The following is a 23,232-nucleotide window of genomic DNA, read 5'->3' as shown; positions in this document are numbered from 1 at the left end:
CTTTGGCACCGCTCGAAGTCGCGGCTCTATTTCTCAACTCCGTTGTTAAAATTAATCAATCCCCCGCCTCAATTTCTTCTTTTACTCAGTCTATTTTAACTTCTTAGTCCAATCGTTTAATTTGTACTCTTATTTCCCCTTATTTTTCTTATGTTTTATAACTTTTCCAATTTGACCTTACCAAGATGTCGGGAGCAATTTCTCTATGGTAAGTTCACTTCTTGTCTGTTTCCCTTCCAAAAATGGCGACTGCTCACTTCCCGTCTTCCTCTCACCTCCACAGTCTCGTGATGTTTCTCCGCTTAATCTTCTGTAGTCTCACCACTTCCTTGACAACATCCGGCAACAGCTCCCCTCTAGGCAGGAATTCAAAGTCCTCTATTCCTTTCCCAGTCTCGCGATTTTTCCTCCGCTTTTTTCTTCTCACTTCCTCCCCTTTCTCACCGTCGTTATCAGCACGAAAACCGCAGGTATGTGTAAACAGTCTTATTTTCCCTTCTTTTCATGCTTCAATTTTAATCAAATTATCTCAAATTTCCCTCGATTTCCTTCTTCCTCTTATCTGCAACCACCTCAGTAAATTATTTTCATTTTTTGATGTCCTTTTCCTCTTATTTTTTAGTCCCGAAATTAGATAGTAATCTTTACCTTGTTTTGTTCCTTTTGGGTTGTTCGTGCTGTTTCTTGCATTCAAAGTTGATCAAATTCTGATTCGGTTTCATTTTCTCAGCCATGCCGGACGCTCCTCTCGGCTGGTCCGGGAGGAAACGACCGGGCACCCTGACCGGGCGGCTGATCCGCAAGGATTAGCCCCCAGGACTCCCAGGGAGGGAGCCAGGGTCCGGGACGCGGCGGGAAGAACTCCCCGAAATCAATGCGGGGGGGAATTGCCCGTTTGTCCCTATGGAGGCCGGCAGATGTGCGCGGCGCCTCGAGTGCCGCCGGGCAACGAGAAACGGCAAGTAAAAGAAACAGGCGGAAGCCTGTAAACAAGCGAATCCCTTCTGTTTTACAAGCGTTTGTGAAGGAGAGGTTGATCTGAAGAAGACTCGCTCTTCCCCTTCGTTGAGTTCCAGAATTTTGTTGGCGCCCCCCCCCCCCAATGGCAGCAAGGAAGCAAAGTCCCGCTCTCGGTAAGTCAATCTCGGCTACTTTGAAGGGGGAGTCGCTCGAAGAGTTGGTGCGCAGGGCGGTGGTGGAAGCCATAAAACCCTTTGTTGACAAGCTGAACGAAACTGATCAAAGGGTGGGCTTAATTGAAAGCGAGGTGAAAACCATTAAGGCAGCAGCGGGGGGGGGGCAGAAAAGTCTGCTCTGGAAAGTGCGTCACTTGTGAAGGCTACAAAAAAGGAGCTGAAGTTGGTGGAGAACCAGCTGATCGGGCTACAGGTGGAACGAACGCAGACAATTTTGCGTCTCCAAAACGTGAAAGAGGAGGAAAATGAGGATCTGTGGGATTTGGTCTCGGAACTACTGGCGACACCCGCGAGGACAACTAAAGAAGAGGTTAAAAGCGCCATTTTGGAGGTCCGTTGGGCTTCTTCAAAATATGCAACAAAGCGACAGTTGCCTCGTGAGATCATTATTGACTTTTCATCTAAAAAGATTCGGGACACCATCCTATATAACTCATACAATGCGGATTTGGACTTTATGGGTTTGAAAGTCAAGATCTTGAAGGACGTTCCATTTCTAGTCCGGAAACGGCGTTTTAAATATAAAAAGTTTGCAGCTCTTCTGAGGGACCATGGAATAAAGTACAAATGGTTATTCCCGGAAGGAATATGGTTCAGATATAAAGATCAGGCCTATAAGATATTATCAGAAGATCAACTAAAGGATTTTGAGAATAAAAACCCAGAACTCTGCTGCACCGAGAACGAAGAAAAGGAGGAGCCGGAGGGGGGGGAGGAGGAGGAGGAGAGCACCGCAACAGCGGTTGCACAGAGAGAATTGCGTCCGGGACCTAGAAGGGGGAGGAAAGTTTAATCAGAATTTGAAATGTTTATTCTCTGTATGATTAACCACTCCATCATTATTCTATGGAGCTATTTTTGTATTATGACAGTATGAAGGGAAACATTGAAGTGTAGTGTTTAGTGTTTGTAGTTCATTCCCCCCCCTTTTCTTTTTCCACCCCCATTTGTTCCTTCCCTCTCCCCTTTCCTTGTGATAGTCTGGTGTAGTGTTTTGTAGTTATGAAAATAAAAAAAATGTATTAAAAAAAAAAAAGTTGATCAAATTCTGATACTGAAGCCTGGATTCTGGCAGCCTTATGCCAAAATTTTGACTCAAAAGAGTTCTGCAGAGATCGAAGCTCACCCATCTCAGAGGGGACCTCAAGGTGCTGTGAGAAATCCTTTATTCAGGACTCCCCCCAGCACCAAGATCACACACTCTCTGGGTCTTGTAGCATCCTAGCTCTTCTTCTCCCTGAAGAAGAGTGGCAGCAGGTATCCGGTGTACCTGTCCTGCCCCAGCAGAAACTCTTGATCGCTCAGCTCAGCTGAACAACGTCAGGTCACCATTATTCCAGACCGGAAGTCCTCAAGCATGTGAAATTCTAAGAGCTACACATTCACTACCTCATTAATCCTTAGAATAGCCTTGTAAAGGCCAAAGTAGATGTTACATCCAACAGAACCCCTAACGAAAAGGATGCTTCCAGACAGGCAACTGGGATCTCAGAAATAGTTCCATAACAGTGATTTCAACTAAAAATATGTGCAGAGGCCCAGAGCAGGAGGGGAGGGAGCCTTTGGAGTTCAGGATTGGAGAAGTGACCAGATTGCCTTTTGGAAGATTCTATTTTTGTTTTTTTGTTTAAAGGTGGCCCTTAGGTAATGTTGCACATGCTTGTGTGTGTACCATTTGGTACTTGTTCTCAAGTAGGAAAACACTATTTCCATACTACTGATGGAGAACTGAAACAGAGACGGAAAGAGAAAGCTTTGCCTAAGTCTTAAGTGTTTGTAGCAGAGGTGAAATTTGAACTAAGCTCTTCCTAGGTCACTGTCATAGTGACTAAGCTGTAGCAGCAGCTACCACACCACAAATCAGCCCTTCTGAGCTCTTCCTGAATCTAGAAACTGATCAAGGAATCACACACAACTGAGAAGTTCCCACCATAAAGCGACCTATCACATTTTTTTCTTCCCTTCTTCCAATGAGTTCAGGGCAATGTACATGATTCTTCCCTTCTCCATTTTATCCTTATGTATGCCTGGCTCATACTCACCAAATGAGCAATATGGCTGAATAGGGATGTGAGCCCAAGCCTCCCTAGTCCTACACCAGTTCTCTAAACACCAAGGGTCAAAACACATGATATTCATGGGCAAGTGTTGGATTCTACAATGATCCCTGGGAATTGTAGTTTAAGAAACCATCCGCTCAACGTGATTCTCTGTCAGGGAGGGACAGGGGAGTTTCTCACACACACATACATACACACACGCGCACACAATCTCCCTCTTTCAAAAATCCTCTGAGAACTTGAGAGGAGAACTTGAGGTAGGTGGGGGAATGACATAACAAGAGACAGGGGAAAAAAAGAAGTGTTTTGCGAGCAAGAGAGAAATTCGTCCCTCCCAGCAGGGAATCGCAGCTCGGATTCCCCCCACCCCACCTCCATCTCTGAGCTGAAGCAAAATCAGTTGATTGGATTTTTGAAAGAGAATCAGTCTCTCTTTGAGAGAATCTTCTTGAAAGACAATCTCTTCAGTTGAGCAGCTGTTCTTTGCAAGAAATTTCACTTCGCTTGGGGGCGGGGGGGTTAGACTACCATTTCCCAGCAGAGATTGTGGGACCAATCAAGTGCTCTTCATGTGAAGTTTGTCTCATGTGTTCTGACCCTAACACCACCCAATCTGATTCATGATAGGTGCTTAATATCATGGTTATATGGAAAGCGATTTTACATGTCTAGTCAAAATACAGAAGTCATTAAATCCATCAGGATATAGATTCAGCTGCAGGGTTATTTGCAACGTCATTGTATGAAAGAAAATGCTACTGTCTGCATTTATGATTAGATCAAAGATCTGAAAGGGTTCAGAAAAAAAATTCAGCTCCTTCACTGCCGTAATGCAAGATGCCACAGTCACACAATACCACCATGGGTTTGTAGCTAAATCAGGTCTTGTTTGAGAAAATGTTTTTCTTGGCACCAAGTATCATAATCATTTAAAATCATAAGACAGCAAATGCTCTCCAAGGTTTGTCTCTCGATACAGTAGGAGAAATCATTGCCACACAAAATCATCTATCTAGCTATAGCAATTCTGTTTGCCGGCAGGGGCTTTTACCGTTTGTAGCTGGAGTGAAAACCCATCAACAGGCTTTCTTAGCTTAAGTTATAGCAGACTATAACTTCTATGACTTCTCTGAAACTATGACTTGCTTTCTGGGTATCTGTTTCCAAGTTCTATTTTTAACCAAAGCAACACAAACAGTACTGGTAGTAAGTCAAGGGTCGGAGAAATAGCAACAGGTAACATATCTTGTCTTCTTCATATCTCCCAGTGCTCTTGTATGACTTTCCATAGGAAATGGCAAAGACAGCTGCGTGCACTCTATCCATCCCTTCTCAACTGCCATTTTTGACCATAGCCATTCAAGAGAAACAAGTAGAACAGCTCAGCTGTTACGTTTTAAATTAAACTCCATTACACTTTACTGCAGTTTTCAGAAAATGGTTTGCCTCATCTCTGCTGCAAGGTTCTTAGAAAAGGTAAACTGGGCAACAGGCCATTTAAGTTGCAGGGAAAGTTCCCGGTGTTGGAACTATCCCTGGAGGGCTACTGGCAGCCAGGAGCAAGCCAAGCCAAGCCCCAGTAGTTCCACTTGCCCTGTAGGGGCCACTCAGCCTCGCTTGCTCCTGGGCTATTTTAACTTCCCAGTCTGCCCAAAGGATAAATGTTCTACTTCTTGTCCAAATGAAGACTGATTAGACAAGAAATAAGTGCAGTCAAAAGGAGTTTCACTTTCAAGTCAGCTCTGTTTGACTTCTCTACCCACAAATAGCAGCTCCCTCACCATTATAATGATGACCATCGATCCTGCAACGATTCTGTTGAAACGATTTTGCCTAGGGAAATACGGTTCTTCCTCTCCAGTAACTGGATTTTTAGTCATCATGGGAGCCATGGCAGCGAACTGGGGACGCGGTCGTTCCTGCAACAAAGACCAACCGAAGTTTACCGTCAGTCAATTTGGGGTTCGAGCTGCATCAATGCTTCCCAAAAGCCAGTACCTCAATATCATCAAACTCTGAACAGTCCCAGCGATATGTCAGGGTGGCATTCATTCGCTTCCAATACTCTAGGAATGTGACTGCCCACAGAGACATGAAGATACTGAAGAAGACAGTTCCACCGTGGTCAAAGAGGCGACCTGCCTGAAAAGCCATAAAAGAGTTGAAGACAAGAGTGTGTCAAAATAGACTTGGGCAAGGACAATGGGATAGTAAGACCAAGTATACACAATTCAACAAAAAAGGGGAAGGTCTCCGTACAAGGACAAGAAAATAGAGGGGGGAAATCCCCAGGGAGACAGTCATAAACTATCAGTATTTCCTTATTATTTTTTATACATTTATTACAAGTGATTAGTGCACAGTGTAAAGATAATGATAATTTCATTTCAACATCCATCAATGCACAGAAATTATAGACAGACTGTCTCAGTCTTTTCTTTGATCAGGAACTGGAAAAACACCATGGTGTGTCTTTCAGCATCTTCCAAATTGTACAGCAGCAGTTGACAAGAAGGCAATAAACATGAAGGCTATGAGCTTGCCAGCTTGAGATCCGCTCATTTTGAGACTCTTCTACCAATGCACTACTCCTTAATACAGATGAGAGATTTCAGAATCAGATGAAAGATGGAATAAATATCAGCCAGGAAGAAGAGTCTCAAAACGAGCGGATCGCAAGCGGGCAAGCTCTTAGCCTTCATGTTTATTGCCTTCTAATTGCTGCTGTACTATTTGGAAGACGCCGAAAGACTCATCGTGGCATTTTTCCTGTTCCTGATCAAAGAAAAGACTGAAACAGGATTATAATTTCTATGCATTGGTTGACTGATGTTGAAATGAAATTATCATTCTTTACACTGTGCACTAATCACTTGTAATAAATGTATATAAATAGTAATGAAATACTGATTGTTTATGACTGTCTCCCTGGGGATTTCACTCCTCTATTTTCTTGTCCAGGTATACACAATGGCAGTAGGCCTATGCCTGGTAACCTGGGTCTGTCCCAACCGTAAGTGGGAAATGGGGGTCTGATTTAAAGTATTAAGTGAATAAATGATCAGAGGGTCAGCGAACCCTGGGAAAGCATGGATCTGCTGTTGTAACACACTGGTTGGTGTTACGAGTTATAAACAGGGTTGTTTGTACAATGCATTAAAAACTGTACTACAGAAGACACCCAAGTGGTAATATTATACAAATAATCAGTACATAATTTTAGTCTTTTCTGCGCAACATTGTTTAGCAATCTTCAAACAGCCCAGTTAGGATAATAAGTCATTCCTGTTTCTTTTGATCTTAGTAAAACTTGTACAAGATGTTTAAAGCAAGGATTACGTATAGGATAGGTTTTAGAACAAAATGCCCACTTACAACATAATACACACTTTGAAAATTAGCATTAAAGGAGAGGATCTCTTGGGCCAAGGAAATGCAAATTCTACATCAGGATAATGCAACCCAAAGTCTACACACAGGACTACATCGAAACTCTCCCAAAGAACAGGATTTAGAGGGTATTTCAGGCTGCTTCAGGAAGGGAAAAATTTGTACTTTGTACAACTAGTCTGGATCTAACCCATGTATTCAAATGCATACATTTTCCAGTGCTTGCTTATTTTTCACATATATGTTACATAGGTAGCTGAGTTTAAGAATTTTTTAAAAAACGCTTGTTTAAATATTAGCACAACAGAGGTGTAAAAGATACAGGGACATGATGAATGGGTGTATGGTTAAGTGGTTAGAAAGTGAAATAGGAACATATATACTGTCTGTATAGTAGGACCTTCTGGAGAGACTTAACATAAACAGCCCTGCTGCATCAGAGCCAGTGGTTCATCTACTCCAGCATCCTGTTTCACACTGAGGTCTAACCAGTTACTCTGAAGGGCCAACAAACAGGGCATAGAAGCAAAGGCCTCCTGCTGATGTTGTCTCCTAGCACTGGTATTCATAGGTTTGCTGCCTCTGACTATGGAGGTTACCCCTTTACTCACTGTGACCTAGTAGCCATTGACAAACCTATATTCCATCAATCGGTCTAACCCCCGTTCCCTATGTGGCACTTTCCCTATGTGCACGTTACTTGAGGTAGTGGGCGGGTGCCATTCAAAAAGTTTGTGAAGCAGAGCAGCTATGCCACTCAGAGTGATTAAAAGGAAATATTTTTGTCTGACAATTCACACTGGGCACATCTTGGCAGTAAAAGATAGCATTACTATAGCTTAAAGATAATTTCTCAGCATATTTTAAATTGTATTTTAATCAGAGCTCTGAGCATTACCTTAAACATTGGGCAAATGGTGGAGATGTTCCAATATGGGCAGGATTTGCAAAGTGGGCACATCTGGTATTTACCCCCACTGTTACAGATTTCCTCTCTGTAGTTCACACAAGGAAAGAAACAAAAGGGGGGACAAGAAAATAATTAACCCATTTGAATAGCACACTGTAGAGTCCTTGATTTTCTTCTGAAACTTCTTCGTTTCTCTGTTCAAACTAGATGAAATATTGGGAGATCCATAAATAGCTCTCCCATGATATTTTAATCTAGAAATAAATAGCTATATGGGGAGGGGGTAAAATCTGGATTATTGAGGCTTAATCCTTTCCCCGTACATCATTTCCCCTCCCTCATTGCTGCTATTGGCTCCACAGGAAGAAATATACAAGTGCCTGAGTGTCCTATATGGGGCAAATAGATGCAGATTCACTGAAGTCCATTAAACAGAAGAGGGAGATAAGGTAGATGCCCCTTTCCCCATATTTACACTCAGCAGATCTATTTACAAATCTCCCAGTGTCACATCTAGCTTCGCTCTTTACTGTATTGGGTACTCAATGCTTGAAACCAGTTGAACAGGCACCTGCTGAGTAGCAGAGTCTCCCTTCACATTCTTTCTGAATCTTAGGAATGACAATGTTCACTTTGGGAATCCAAGCAGCAGAAATTTGATGATTCACGTTAAGTCAAGTATTTCATTTTGGATGATTGGACATGTTGAAGCATCACACAACTCAAGAAAACTACAAGCATCACACTGCACTGCAATAACCATGAGAAAGCTAGGTTTTACAAAGCCCTAAAGGCTTTCCTGTAGCTCTCCTGAACAGGGCTGTGAAAGACTGGAAGAAAATAGTCAATACTTACACAGGTATGTCATCAAACATCATAAAGATGCCAATTACAAAGACCAGGGTACCCACTATCGCTGCTGGAAAGAGCCACCCAGTGTAGAAACCTAAAATAGGAGAGGAAATGCTTACTGAAATAGCAGAAGCAAAGCAACTCAACTCTCCACCTCCCCAGTACCAGTTATCTAAAATGGATCTACAGCTTTGGATACAAGGAAGGACTTTAAATCTGCCCGTCATGCTTGACATTACCACCACTAGGTATTCACACAGCCATTAAATGTGTGGGGCTTTCAGATCATTAAGCTCTCTCTGATTTCTCTGTTTCTCATGTTTCAATACTCGCTTTGGAACATCATCATTTTTGAGAAACCATCCCTTGATTACTGTTCCTATGCCTTATCTCTTAAGCCAGGTGTAAAATCTAAGCCAACAACAACTTCAGCACTGGAATGAAAGGCAGCCAAAAGAATGTTTCTTTCTTACACTTTGGTTTACCCAGAGCAAATCTGGAACAGATTGGAAAGTGGGCCTCATTCACAAGTGCACATGTATCTTCCAGATTACAGATGGCAACATGGCTGACCTGGCCATGTGGCCTTCAATATATTGAAAAATGGAATCCTGAGCACAGCAGTGATTCTCAAATGCCATGTTCTGTATACTTGCATTAACCTATTAACGTGTATTTCATGGATATGGATATTTCCAGTAAATCCTAGGAACTGCAGTTCGATGAAGAGTTAAGAATTCTTCTTAGCGATCCCTAGTCAATTTCCACAAAGAACTTAAAATCCTCACAGTTCCCTGGGAAACGGGAATGGCTGTTAGTCTGGAGCATAGATATGCTCCAGTTCTCTGCTTATCGGCAGAGGTAATTTGTCAAAATGCACATTTTACACACTTATTCCTAGAATATGCTATCATTTATCAAGTCTCACTAGTTTCAGTTAAGGAAAGCATCATTAGTCAGAGCAGCAGAGCACTGCTGGGTTCACACAGAGTTTTATCCAGCACTAAACCAAGGTACAGGCAAACGGAGGCAAAGGACCTTGTACTCACCAAGCCAGGCAAAGTAGAGTGCAATCTTCTCCCCAAAGTACCTGCGAATGTGATCCAAAGGCTGGTATTTCTTCCACTTACTCCACTGAGCCCAATAATGGAAAAGAATCTGCCTCTGATTCATTTCATTAGAGGGTAGCTTTTCTGATGGCATCTTGAAAGGACCCTTTGGGGAGAGTATGAAATATTATTGACCTCAAATACAAATTTAACAGTGCAATTCTAAGAAGAATGACTCCACTGTTAGAGTTAGTTCAAGTTCAAGTTAGCCTTTATTGGCATATATCAACAATTATATTTCATAATAAGATATGGAAATTATTTCTTCATACATGCTTTTGTACAAAATTAAATATTTCCTTCCATAATGGTAAAAAGGGTTATCTATCCTTGAATTATATATGTTTCTTCTCTCATCAGTAAAAGTTCTGAATCTATCATTTCCCCTCCTTCTGTATCAGAAACCTAGATGGCTGAAAAAAGCGAATCATCTGCTTGAATAAATCCAGTGAAATACCTCTGCCATACATTGAATGTGGTTTAGCAGCTGTAAACTGGGGCTCTTAATTAGTGCCATGAAGTTATTTACCTTGTAGAAATCAAATTGCAGTTTAGCTCCCAAAATGAAAGACAGTATTTTGAAAGCAAAATGAGCCCTGAAAACCTTTCCCTTGTTCCAAGGGCAGAGAAATCAGGCCAAATATGCCTGGTATTTTAAAGCACAAGACAGGGACTTCAGGAAGGCAAAAGTTTATTTAAAAGAGCGTCATCTACTGGTTCTTGGCATCAATTATCAGCACAGATAGAGACTTGTTGTCCAAACAGCTGCTCAAGCATTGAACTGATTGGAATGAAGAGTCATCTCTCTGCTTCCTGCTCTAATAGAGAGACCTACAAAGATGGAGAGAATTTTATGCCTTCCTAGAAACTTCTAATGCTACTTCACAGGGGGCAAGAATGGGTGTTAAATCTTTTGACAGAAATTGCCTGCTTTCTTGCTTAAATTATCATATTTATGATCTCATTACTAAAAAAAATTATCAAAACATTCTTGTGCCGATTGTAAGGAAACACGGGACGCATCCACACATCTTTAGACACTGTGCTATAGCAGTCATTTGCAACTGGATTAGCATATCCACATAGCAACATCCAATTGCAAATGACTGCTATAGCATAATGAGCAATGGTGTGTGGATGCAAAAGGCTCCATTTCAGCCTTCTTTGGTTGTCACCTGTGTTGTACGGAACCTGTCCCAGCAGCCTGGTGTTACTTAGTAATGGGTCTGTTCTTCAGGTAGCACCTTTCCTACCACTGCGCTTCTATGGATGTGTGGTTGTTGCAGGCACAACCCTTGTCTTCACAAGCCCACACAATTCTTAGCATCTTAGCAAGGGTGATTTTACTTTTAATGCTTAAATTCTCTATTGCATGAGTACCATTGAAAAGATAACACACCTCTCTCTCTCTCTCCAGTGGCAGTGACTGAATTTCTAGTTTGTTTTGTTTTAAGGGACGAACAATCTTTCCACCCCACCCTACCCCCCGAGACTCATCATTTTTAAACCATTATGATGCTTTCACAGCAGAACTGAGACCAGGGTCTGTAATGCCAAGATGGAAACAATCAACAAAGCTCCTAAAATCCCCTGTGTATACAGGTCGGTGATTTTGGCTCACATGAACACAAAAGGCTACTTTGGAGGCATGGGAATAAGCCTTGGGCTTCTACTGTCCTTTCACCCCCTTTCTCTGTTTACCTACTTTGCACTTGTTTCTCAACCCACTTCAGCGTGAAAGCAGATACTACCGTTTCTTGGAATGAGTGAACTGAATTAGAGTACATGAAGGGCGGAAAGGCTGGGAACGTGAAGGAAGTTGGTGAAACACAACACTTGTTTCTGTAGTACCAAAGCACAGCTGGGCATTACATGTGAACCTACTCTTTCATCACCACCTATGAATCCCCTTTCCGCTCACTGAACTGTGGAGAGGACCCCATGCCTGAGAAGTCTGCTTTGCACTGCCGGCACTGCCTAATGGGTCTTCTCATAAGAAGCAGAGGCTTTAAAATGGTGAACTTATCTGTTGCAGCCTATGACGGCACCAAGTGCCCATTTTTATCCAATATGGCAGCAGTCTTGTGGCAAGCACTACAGAAGAAGCCCCTATACCGAATTACCTCCATTCTTTGGATTTTAGGGCTTCTGTTCCTTGCGCACATCATAAGATATAAGTATCCAGCAGGAGGATAGCTGATTTGGGAGCATGGCATTTTATTAGTCCTTGGTGGCATCCTGTTCAAATGCTGAAATCTCTTGTTTCCTTCTTAAATGTTACTCTGGCTAGGCTGCCCCTGTCCATGTGAGTAAAAGTAGATTAGGAAGAGTCTGCCTGCCCACTTACATCATGCAGGGGGAACGCAGCTGTGAATACCTCTTCGCTCAGCAGTCTTTCCACTCCAACATGCCCTTCCTTTGGATCACCGTATGATGTGGTGGCCAGAATCTCATACAGCTGGTGGAAAGCAGAGAGAGGAGAAACAGGATTGGGCTTTTGTTTCCAGAGTGATCAACCACCCCCTTCTCTGTCTACTACTGTTCTCAATGCTTTGCTTCCCAACACTGCATCCCTAGTTTGTATGCAATGATGATCAGCAATCTGTTCTTTAAGATGGAGAACAAAATTAAATTTTCTTTTCTTTTAAAAGATGATATCAAATTGACACCTAGACATCGATGTAGCACCTTATGTGCTCTATACAATTTTTTAAAAAGGGAAGGGAACTTTGAGAACCAAGGAACTGCAGAAAGCAGTCAAGGTTTGTGCAAAATCAGGTGTACGTGTGGGTCAACTTATGCACAAGCAGTCTGCCATTAAAACAAAAATTAAACAGGAAGGTGAGGATAAGAGCCAGAATGAAGGATGCTACGAAATGTTTCCCTCTTAACCACCTGCTACTGTAGCGTCCCTTAACACTACGGAAGTCAATCCTTATTTTACGAGGCTCTAACTTCAGTGTTCCTCTTTTGGTTGTTTTGATTACCAACAGAACAGCCAAGCTTGTCACCAAGCCAGTAGGCTACGTCCTCAGACTGCCACTGCATTCTACTGCCTGGCCTGCATTCCCCCCATCCTTGGCTTGGGACTTACTATTCTGTGTCGTTGGGTGCTGCTGAAGAAGGTGTCGTGGTGATTACTCCCAAGAAACCTGTGTGGGGAGAAAAACTTGAGTGAGAACATACTAGATTTGAATCCCAGGGAAGAGAGGATGCTTCCAGGCCTTCTTCTCCATGGCCATATCTTTTCTTATTGACATACCTTCTAAGAATATAGGACAGACCCCAGGACCCAGTCTTGAAGGCAGACAGAAAATCACAGGGCCCCCTCAGCAAAGTCCAGAGATGATCAAAAGGTCATGGACTTTTATTATATTATAGTTATATCAGATTGGAGCTCATGAATTAATCTTCTATGTAACATTAGTCCAGCTTCAAAAGGAATGGAATCTAGTATGTTAATATGGGAGTTAAACCTAGGTCTAGTAGACTTTACCAAATGAAAGCTGTTACCTTTCCTGATTCAGAAGCACAATATTTAAAGCAGATGGTGTCCGAAGAGAAATAATCTGGGCAACATATAGTTTGAACTATTAAAATGCTCAGGAAAATGTGTTGTTATCACATATAGAAGTTCTCCCAAAATCAGCCCCTGGGATAATCTTCCTACCCTGTTTTATGATTTTTTTGGGGTTTTCACTCTCCTCAATATCATTAATACATCTAATGTTTTGTTTATCAGGTCAAAGAAACTTAAATATATTGCTTGTTTTACTCCCAAAACTATTATAACTGTACTGTTTATATACTTATTGGTTGTATTAGATTGTATTACTTTTAATTTAGTGTCTAATTTAGAATCTGCATAACTTTTATACTATGCAATTTATTTTCTCTCTTTAAATAAAATTCTTTAACAAAAAAAATCATCAATGTATCTTGAAATAATTACACAAAGGAAGAAAAAAAACCCTGCAAGAGAACATATCATACTTCAGATCAATAAATAATACTTTGCAGTAACGTACTATTAAGGATGCATTTGTGACAGAATTGGTTAACATTTTGTTTTAAACATTTTAAAGTCTATAACAGATATTTTTATCATGGAATGACTTTAGTTACTCCTTGTCTTAATAAAACTTGTGGAGCACACTTTTAAGCACATTTTTGTGCACAAAGCATAATCCTAAATCTTTCCCAGAAAAAGCAAGGAAAGATTTTACACCCATACATGTTTTATTCTGGTAAATTATATCCCATATTTATACAGGTATATAGTAATGAGGGAACTGGAAAGGAAATATGAAGTGGGAACTGGTGGCAGCCACACCTCATTGCTCTGGAATTCAGTGAAATGCCTAGAAACTGACCTGGAAGAAGGAGGAGGAGGAGGAAAAAAGCTAGAAGCTGTTTAATCCCTCTCTCCGAGACCGGAGAATAAGACCTAAGGTGAGAACACTATACTTCCTTCTAAGACATACATTCATCCCACACAGGGATGAACACTCTGAACTAGTGTTCCCAAAAGCCTCATCTACACTGTATCCTTATTTTACAACAGTAAATGTCATGACTTCCCCCAAAGAAATCCTGGGAATTGTAGTTTGGAGAGGTGCTGTGAATTCTCAGAGATCTTTAGTGATCATTAGTACGCACACCCCAGAACTCTCAGGATTATCATGGAAGAGGGATGACTTAAATCAAGGCATGCAATGTAAATATGCCCACATTGTTTGTCAAGGGGTCTGAGTGAATATATTTTAACTTAAGGGTAGACCAAGAAAGAAAGGGAGAAGAGCTGAAATTCTGGAATCTTACCATGGTAATTTGTTTGCCTTAAAACGGCAGGTGTAGTAATCCAAGGGCAGGTCAGGAACCTCCTCGTAGAGAATATTAGGGATGCCCAGTTTTATCAGGAGCCTGTGAGACCAGTTAAGCACTGCCTGATTGGGTACAGCCTGGGGAAAAAGTAGAGGAGAACCTTGCTAGCTAGGTAGGGCACACTGGCAGCAGTGTCTCTATCCAAACCAGGGAGCTAAAAGAAACACATGGGACCAAGCAGTGGATAACCAGGTTAACAACTTGTAAGAGACCAAGAAGTGCATGCGGATGAGTTTAGAAGAGCAGCATAGCTGCATATAAATGGATGGGGCAAATTCTTATGTACTTCATTACATTTCATTATTTGATAACAGCACCTATTTTCTTATGACATGCATCAGGTCCTTGTTTGTAATTAATCAATCTTTGAGCGTGAAGGGAATGAAAAGAAATGGTGTGGGGGGGGGGAGTGGCAAGGCTCCATCCCTTCCTCTGCACTGCTTCTTCCACTTCTACAAACTGTACCAAGCTGAAGTGAAGTATAAAGAGATGCAAGCTGACTGCCACCTTTGCCCAGTCACCAAGATTTAAACTCCACAAGAAGAAAATGAGTTAGTGAAACTCTGGACTGTACCACTTGAGGCTTCAAGTGAAGGAACTGCAGGACTGAATGCTTCTCCATATAAAGAACTCCTGGAGCATGGAAAACTAAGATATTATGGGGAAGGGTTCTTGTCTAGTCTTCTGGCTGATATGCTAGCCTTTTAAATGTGTGTTGATGTGTATAGCATAATATCTAAACAAGAAACCACTACCCACCTGCACTTGGAAGTGAAATAGTCCAGAATCAGTTTTAGCATATCACCTACAGTTTGTATACACCACAATACCAAGCACAACCTATATGGAAAGTAAATTTGTCCTAATGGCATTGGCATGGCAACATCCTCACCTGCAGAGGGACCCTCAGTCGGAGATCCTCAGCATAATAACAGAGCACACTCCAGGGGGCGTTCAGCAGTACAAAGTACACCAGCTTCTTTGCATTCTGAGCGACATGCTGGAAAAGGAGGAAGAAAGCAATGGTATTCATTAACTGCAGGGAAATTTCTTTGCTGCACATCTCCTTGTAAAAGTTTAGTGATTCCTAGAGGAGAAGGCTGTTTCAGACCCAATCCCTCACAGAGGTGATTGGGAGGATACAAGATTTGCTGCAGACCATGGAAAGAGAGACCCAGACAATGGGGTTAGAAGACTCCTTCGCACGCAGTGTTGGGGGTGAAGATACATCACTTAAGGGTCCACTGTCCACCTCCATCCCTTCTTTGTTCAGTGGACCTTGAGGGATGCCATTAAACTTGACCTATAGACCTTGTGGCTTGGGGGATAGGATGTGGCACACCTCCTTTGAGCAATAAAGTGTTTAGCAAGGAGGAGACTGATCCGCACACAGTTAACGGACCTACCCTTGTCTATAAAGTCTGGGATGCGGAGACGGAGGAGGCTTAACTGTTCAGCATCCCATCAATGGGCCACACTGCAGGTAGGTACAGAAGGAGTTGGCACACTGGTGCTGCAGATCCCTTGATCAACATAAAATTAAATACAGTTGGCCCTTCTATTATCCCAGTGAATGGTGTTGGTTCTACTTATTGCACATCTGCCAGCAATGTTCCTTTTCTAAAGTGAATGGTGCAGTTGCGGGTCTCTTTATGGCTTAATTAGCATCAGGTAGCTATATTGGACTGAACGTATTTATTTACTTCAAACATTTTTAGACTGCCTCTCCAAGGAACCTGCCTGAGGCATTGTACAAAATAAAACATAATAAAAAAGCAAATCATTAACATTTATTAATTAAAATCCAGTATTAAAATCCCAACCACAGCATAAAAACAGACTATAAAACAGACTACTGAGTGGCTTAAAGTAACAGATTTCAGCCTGAAACACACTAAAGGAGTTCCACAGGATATTGTTATGGTTCCACAAGAAATTGAGAAATAAATAAGTAAACTTTATATGGACTTTGGATATGAACTTTCTTTTGATGTTTAGGTAAACTTTATTTTGATTTGATGTTTTGATATTTGGGGGAAAGATTATATAACAAGACAAGAAAAATGCTTCACTTTTTTCTGACAATGTAAGCTGACATCTATATCTATATCACCATTTACAAATAAAGCTGTAATAATATATCAGCCATTGAATTGAGCTCCCTACCATCAACTTTTTCTAGCATGTAAACATTTTCATAAGGGTTGCTTCGGATTTGAAAAATTAATTTAGGCATTCTTCCATGGAAAAAAGGTTGGGAAACTGTTCTGAGTCCCTGTAGGCTCCCCCCCCCCCAGTAGAAGTTGAGAAGTGAGCTGAAACAAACATGTAAAGTTATGAACAGATCTTATTAGAAAGGTTTCAAGTTACACGAAGTTCTTCATAGAAAGCACAACTCAACTAAAATAGAAAAATAAGGGTGCAAAGAAAGGTATATTTGTATCCGCAGTGTTATTCACAGAACCTTTAAGAAACAGAACAAAGGTGAAGATGGATTTTAAAAGCATATTAGGAGACAGAGTCAAATGAAGCTGAATTTGATGTTACTGTATAACTGTTGTGAGATTAGAGTTGGGTATACATGTTACAGTGCTAGCTTAGAACTCCAAATCCTGTTTGTGCTATGTAATCCTACTGCAGGGTCATTTGCATCAAAAAATCAGTGGCAGGGGGCTTAACTCTTCCCCTGCAAATGCTTCCAGGCTCTTTTGAACCTGTTTTTCCTCAGCTAGATACCGAGATCAAAAATAAACCTGTCTGGGGGAAAACGAGCTAGGAGAACATTTACAGGAGAGGCTTGGCAAGCAGCAGATTTGCCCCTGCATATAGTTAGGGATTACTCCAGTCAAGAATGATTCAGATATAGGCATGCAGTTAAGAAGCCCTAAGCATCTACTTAGATGCTTAGTTAGCCCTAAGCATCTACTTAGATATTAGATCATTTCACTCCTGGTATTTTAGGTTTGTTACTGGGAATAGTACACAAGTAAATACTATTACAGAGTCTGTGCTTTCATTCTAAATCTTTATTAAAACTTATTTAGCATTATTCATACTGGTCAAATCAACAGAAAACCATACCATTCATTATCACTACAGAGATCATTAAAGGAGAGCAATTACATGAGCCCAAGACAGTGTCTTACCCTAAGGATAAGCAGGTCACAATCAAAGAATTCCTTCTAAGAAGAAGCTCCTGATCAATTCAGCTTCTCATATTTATAGGATTTTAGCATCATCTCCTATAAATAGCTAATGGTCCCACTTGATAAGGACACACATTCTTGGCTAACTAATCTTATATACTGACAGCCAAGTAGTCTGGATCTGAGGATACTTAAATCTGGGGACTGGAGACATGAATGGACAAGAAAGTTGACACACCTGAAAAATGCCCCAAAGAATGGTACTACCGATAAGACCCAAGGCAATAAAAAGCAGAAAAAACACTAAAATCAGAGACTTGATTACCGTTTCCATTCGCAACCCTGCCTTCTGGAGATTATTTAGAAAAGTTTGACGCCATACTTTGTGCATTTCAAGTGATTTCCCTCGCTTATGACTCTGGATCTCATGTTTTCCCATTTGCTCCTCCAAATCTGGATAATCTGATTCCCATGCAAGGATAAAGTCTGAGACAGAACAGATACACAGAGCAGATCGTTAAAATAACAGCTGTTGACATCACCAAGCAAGGGTGATTGATCAAAAAGGAAACCTAGACTGTAAGGGTAAGAAAAGTGTGGGATAAACAGTGGAAACGTCAAGACAATGAGATGCTACAGGACAGATCAGAAAGAACTAAGGCTGCCCTGCACTTCCTATCACCTTTCCTGTCATTCAAATGAAGCACATAAAATGTTCAGGGTAAACATATCTGCACAGGACAAGGTAAAAAAGAAAACCAGGGCTACTAGTTCACAATTCCAAAAACATGTAACAAATCAAAATCAAGATGGTTGTGGGCTAGGCCCAGTGAACCTGTGAGATGATACAACTCTCTGATTCAATCCCCCCCTCGCCCAGCTCTAAGGTTGGGGGGTTGAGGCAGATCCAATTACAGAACTTTGGGTCTCATCTACTCTGGTCCTTGGGTTTCATGTAAACTTCCATGCACAGCAAGTATCTATTCTGCATGCCTGATAAAGGCTTTAAAATTGTCTGTTTCTGTTGAAGATAAACTAGAAAAAATGGTGTCCTTGTCGTGGCAACAAGAATGATGATGCCATTTTAAAGTCATTTAAAAATGCAACAAGGAACCTGGCCCACAACACAGCACTTTTTGTCCCTCCCACACCTTTTCAAGGGTCAGTACAAGTTGGGGATGTGTGTGGATTTCAGCACTTGATAAGGCATGGGGAAGACAAGAGTACTTCAGCACACCACACTACAGGTATGACAGGATCAGGCCCTTGCGGCATTTTACTTTACTTTAAAATATTAGCAGCCTCGTAAGTACTTTGAGGAGATTGTTCCTTTAAGTTCGGCCCTTAGGGACAAAGTAGATGTATGGTACCAGTGGAAGGGGCAAGTTGCTTCCAAGGACTGATGGGCGGGGAGGCCTGTGTTTCTCATGTACTTTAATAAGCAACCTCCCATCAACCAGGAGAGGAAATTTCTGCACACAGAAGTTTCCAGACCCTGTGATTCTGCACACTGGCACTATTTGTTTGTGAGCTGCTGATTAAAAGACTTGAACACACAAATAGGGTGGAGACTTGTACCAACATATGACTTTTTTTACCAGTGGAAAGTTCCACAGTTGGCAGAGATTCTCAGTGGTAAAGACAGTGGTAAAGACAGTGAAAGAGGGTGGCAGAAATGTCAGGATATTCTCTTTCTTAAACTGGTATTCTTTTAAAATAAATGATCTGCTCATCTCAGAAATAATTACCCAGCTTGTACTTTTAATGCCTCAAGTCCTTACCTATCCTGGTATTCTCATCACTGAAGAAGTTTGGGGTGCTGTGTACAGAACGGCCACATGATTTTTGTTCATTGAGCTGAAAGCAGAATATTAAACAGTATGAAAGAAAAGACAGACGGGCTAATTTCTCACAGCAACAGTACTGGATATGGGTTCTTTTGTTCAATTTGCCTTATCCTCACCAGAATTAAAGCAGTAACTGATGCTATCTTCCCAGAGCAGTACTGAAGCCTCCATAATGAAGAACAATTTTCAGGGATTTTTTTTCAGCTGGAACGCGGTGGAACAGAGTTCTGGAACCTCTTGAAAATGGTCACATGGCTGGTGGCCCTGCCCCCTGATTTTACACAAAATTGTACACAAAAGGCCTTGTTGCCGGCAAAACCCATTACTAGTGTGTTCAGTGTGGTATATAATGGTTAGACTGTTGAACTAGGACATGGGAGACTGTGGTTCAAACACCTACACTGTAACAAAACTTACTGAGTGACCATGGGCCATTAACATACTCTCAGCCTAACTTGCCTCACATTGAGAGGATAAAATGGAGAACAATGTAAGCTGCTTTGGGTCCCCCACCAGGGAGAAAAGAAGGGTACAAATTAAATAAACTACCATTTTGGGGAGGGGGACCCAACTTGGCATCATTTTGGCTACCATACCTTAATCTGTCACTCCTCTTACTCCAACAGGGACTGCTTAGTTTGAATAATTTTTGTCAAACAGAGTAACAAGGCAAGCTAGTCCTGTTCCAGCCAAGACCAAGAAGAATCACCTCTCTCTCTTAATTCATTAAATGTTTATCCTGCCCTAACACTGTCTACCCCAAAATCGAAAAGAGTCCAGTAGCACCTTTAAGACTAACCAATTTTATTTTAGCATAAGCTTTCGAGAATCAAGTTCTCTTCGTCAGATGCCTGATACAGAGACTGGTCAAACACAGAAGAGCAGGAGAGGGAAGAGGCAATTAGGGGGGCCAGGGGAAACAGGCCACTGCCTTAAAAACAGTAAACTAAAAGACTTAAACTAACAAGACTAAATGAATACAGAGAAAAAGGAGAGGAGGAAGATCAGGATAAGCTTCAAAACTGGGACCTAGCTGATTTTCCTTCACTAATGGTTTTGCTTGGAGGGAAGTGGTACAGCTACCCTGGCCTGAGGCTCTTTGCCGAGGCTGGTGACAGAAGCCAAAGATCTTTCCTCTCACTTCTTGGCAAGTGGAGTAGTTACATTAAGCAGGGAAGAAAGCAGCCATATTTCCATATGAACAACAGCAACAATTATGATCAAACCACCAAACAATCTAGTAGGTGAAGCAAGATTTTTCAGCCCTGGAACTGACTTCCTAAAGGGTGAAGACCAGTTGCCTTATACAGCTCCTAAAGGGACGCAAGATAATTCTTTTTATTTCTTTATTTAGGAAGTTTATATGCTGCCACTCCAGAGCTATACTTGAGGCAGCTTACAAGCAAAAACAATACCGTAAGTTCATTTAAAAAAATAATTAATTATCAATATAAAAACAAAATAAGCCACTAAAAACAAGCTAAGGGCATAAAAACAGCATGAAACAACCTAATGATATCCATAAAACAGACATTTGACCAGAAGCAGGCCATAAACAGCTAAAAAGCTAGTACCCCTCAATTAGAAGCCTAGGTAAAGAGAAATGTTTTGGCCTGGTATGTATCAGACAGTATGGTAGATGGCAGATGAACTTCAAGGGGGAGGTAATTTTAAAGGTGAGGTACCACCATCAAAAATTCCGTTTCTAGTCACACGGCTATGAATGCAGGGGCACAGACAGCAGGACTTATTCTACCTTTCTCCCCAGTGGGGTACCAAGGAAACTTTTATTCTTCTCCTCCATTATATGCTCACAACAACCCTGTGAGATAGCTTAGCCTGAAAGGGTGTGACTAGACAAGGTCATCCAGCGAGCTTCCATGACACAGTGGGGTTTTGAACCTGGGTTTCCCAGATCCTAGTATGACACTCTAACCATGACAACACACTGGTTTGAGAGGAAGATCTTAATTAGACTACATAGTATGGGAGAAAATGCTTCTTCAGGTTTTTAGATTGGCTTTGGTTAAAAACAAAACAATTGAGATATCTGGAAGCTCCTCAAATTTGTTTGACAAGGTGATATGCTACTTTGAGGTGCATGACACCTTCCAAGTTTTAAAACATTAGACATGAAAGAACACGAGGAACAAAATGCAAACGTAACACAGTCACTTTTACAGAAGACAGCAACAAAATTCCAATTATGCCATAACTGTGGGAAATGATAGGCGTCAGTCCGCTACTCTCGCCCTGAAAATAACACACCCCAGAGATGCAAGGTAGCGTGGAATAAAGCTCAAACTTGAGTAATGTCAGACAGCAGGTGACCTTTATTGGTGGATCATGCCAGGGAGTTGGAATACCTTGAAGCAAACAGTATGAAAATGTTCTTCTAAGTCCTTTTGGTTAGGAAACGATGCCAGGCATGTAATCTCAGGCTGGTTCTATGCATGAGGTCTAGTCCATGACTTCCAGTTTTCTGTAGTGGTTAAGAGTGTAGGACTCTAATTAGGAGAAGCGGGTTTGATTCCCCAGTCCTCCACTTGAAGCCCCACCTACCCTGGGTCACCGACAACTCTCTCTGAGCTATCTCAGCCCAACCCACCTCACAGGGTGATTAGTGTTGTGGGGATAATAATGACATACTTTGTAAACCGCTCTGAGTGAGCATTAAGTTGTCCTGAAGGGTGGTATATAAATCGAATGTTGTAATTATTGTTATTATTATTATATTATCCTCACATAAGCAGGTACAAGATTGTAGCCTTAATAGTTTAATAAGAAACATCTGTTTTTGAAACAGGCAATCTGACTCTTAGCATCATCTCACAGTTAACACAAAAATCAACCACTTCATCGCCAGGCAACATTCATGAAGTGTTGGTCAAGATCCACAAGTCAGGAGAGATTTATTATCCTCTGGAGGGACTACTTAACAGAACACCATTTCATAAATCCAAGGCTTCTAAAATCCGCCACCAGAACAGTGAGGAAAGCATTTGGCTGAGGTTGTTACATTGTAGGGAATGTTGAGGATTGGCCATTACCAGATGGGCAGCGTGGAAAGGAAAGCGTTGGAGCTGATAGTGTGCTTCAGGTAAAAGTGATTGATAACCTGCCATCTGAAGAGCAACAGGGTTCCTTCCCCGTCTCAAAGAATTCTGTGACAATGACCACACTCTGCAAAAACTGTGATCAGAATTGGAGATAACCTATCCAATTTCCACTAACACAAGAAAGGCCCCTATTTATATACCACAAATATCTTTTATTAGAGAAGTGCTCAGGGCTGTAATCCTATAAGCATTTAGAAGTTCAGTGGGCATCAATTGGCCTTACTTCCACATAAACGAGCTCCTAGGAGAGAGGCATAAGACTCTGGAAATCTAATCAGTGATGTACACACAGCCCTTCTTACTGTAACTTCAGAGTAATTTCTAAACACTTATGTATTGCTCTCAATATGCCCACTTGAGAAAGATCAATTGTACTCTCAATTCTAAAGACAGGAAATTTGGACCCAAAAATCACAAATGACTTTAGCAAGGCTAGCCAGAAAACCTACCGCAAGACTATACATTTCAAAAACCAGTTTCTTCCAAGTTACAAACAACACCTTAGTTACATAGACAGCCATCTACTCCACCTTCTGCTGCTGGCTTGAGAGTTCTAATGATCTCATGTATGATATCATAATAGAAGACTGTTGGTCAAGACTGGCTTTAGGGAGATTAATCATGGTGAATACAGAGGTGACTCATGGGCAAGCTTTTTGGAAGTGAAAGGCATCAGCAATGGCTTATAATTAGAGAAGCACCACAGAACTGCACAGAAG

General features: G+C 41.4%; 1 protein-coding gene across 1 annotated transcript in view; it reads right to left on the bottom strand.

Moving 5' to 3' along the window:
* ANO7 (anoctamin 7) overlaps positions 1-17,894 on the bottom strand; it is a 60,520-nt gene extending 42,626 nt beyond the window's left edge. The window contains exons 1-10 of the mRNA XM_054983788.1: positions 17,873-17,894; positions 15,294-15,401; positions 14,339-14,478; positions 12,612-12,669; positions 11,865-11,975; positions 9,458-9,623; positions 8,412-8,502; positions 7,545-7,641; positions 5,255-5,398; positions 5,038-5,175 (exon numbers count right to left, since the gene is read on the bottom strand). Of these exons, the coding sequence (XP_054839763.1) occupies positions 5,038-5,175; positions 5,255-5,398; positions 7,545-7,641; positions 8,412-8,502; positions 9,458-9,623; positions 11,865-11,975; positions 12,612-12,669; positions 14,339-14,478; positions 15,294-15,401; positions 17,873-17,881 (1,062 nt within the window). The 5' untranslated portion in view covers positions 17,882-17,894. The remainder of the gene's footprint in view (positions 1-5,037; positions 5,176-5,254; positions 5,399-7,544; positions 7,642-8,411; positions 8,503-9,457; positions 9,624-11,864; positions 11,976-12,611; positions 12,670-14,338; positions 14,479-15,293; positions 15,402-17,872) is intronic.
* Positions 17,895-23,232: the final 5,338 nt, after the last annotated feature.

Source organism: Eublepharis macularius, chromosome 6, assembly GCF_028583425.1.
Source record: "Eublepharis macularius isolate TG4126 chromosome 6, MPM_Emac_v1.0, whole genome shotgun sequence".
NCBI classification, from domain to species: Eukaryota; Metazoa; Chordata; class Lepidosauria; order Squamata; family Eublepharidae; genus Eublepharis; species Eublepharis macularius.
Note: the sequence above shows the minus strand (reverse complement) of the source record. Positions and strands in the feature narration are given on the sequence as shown.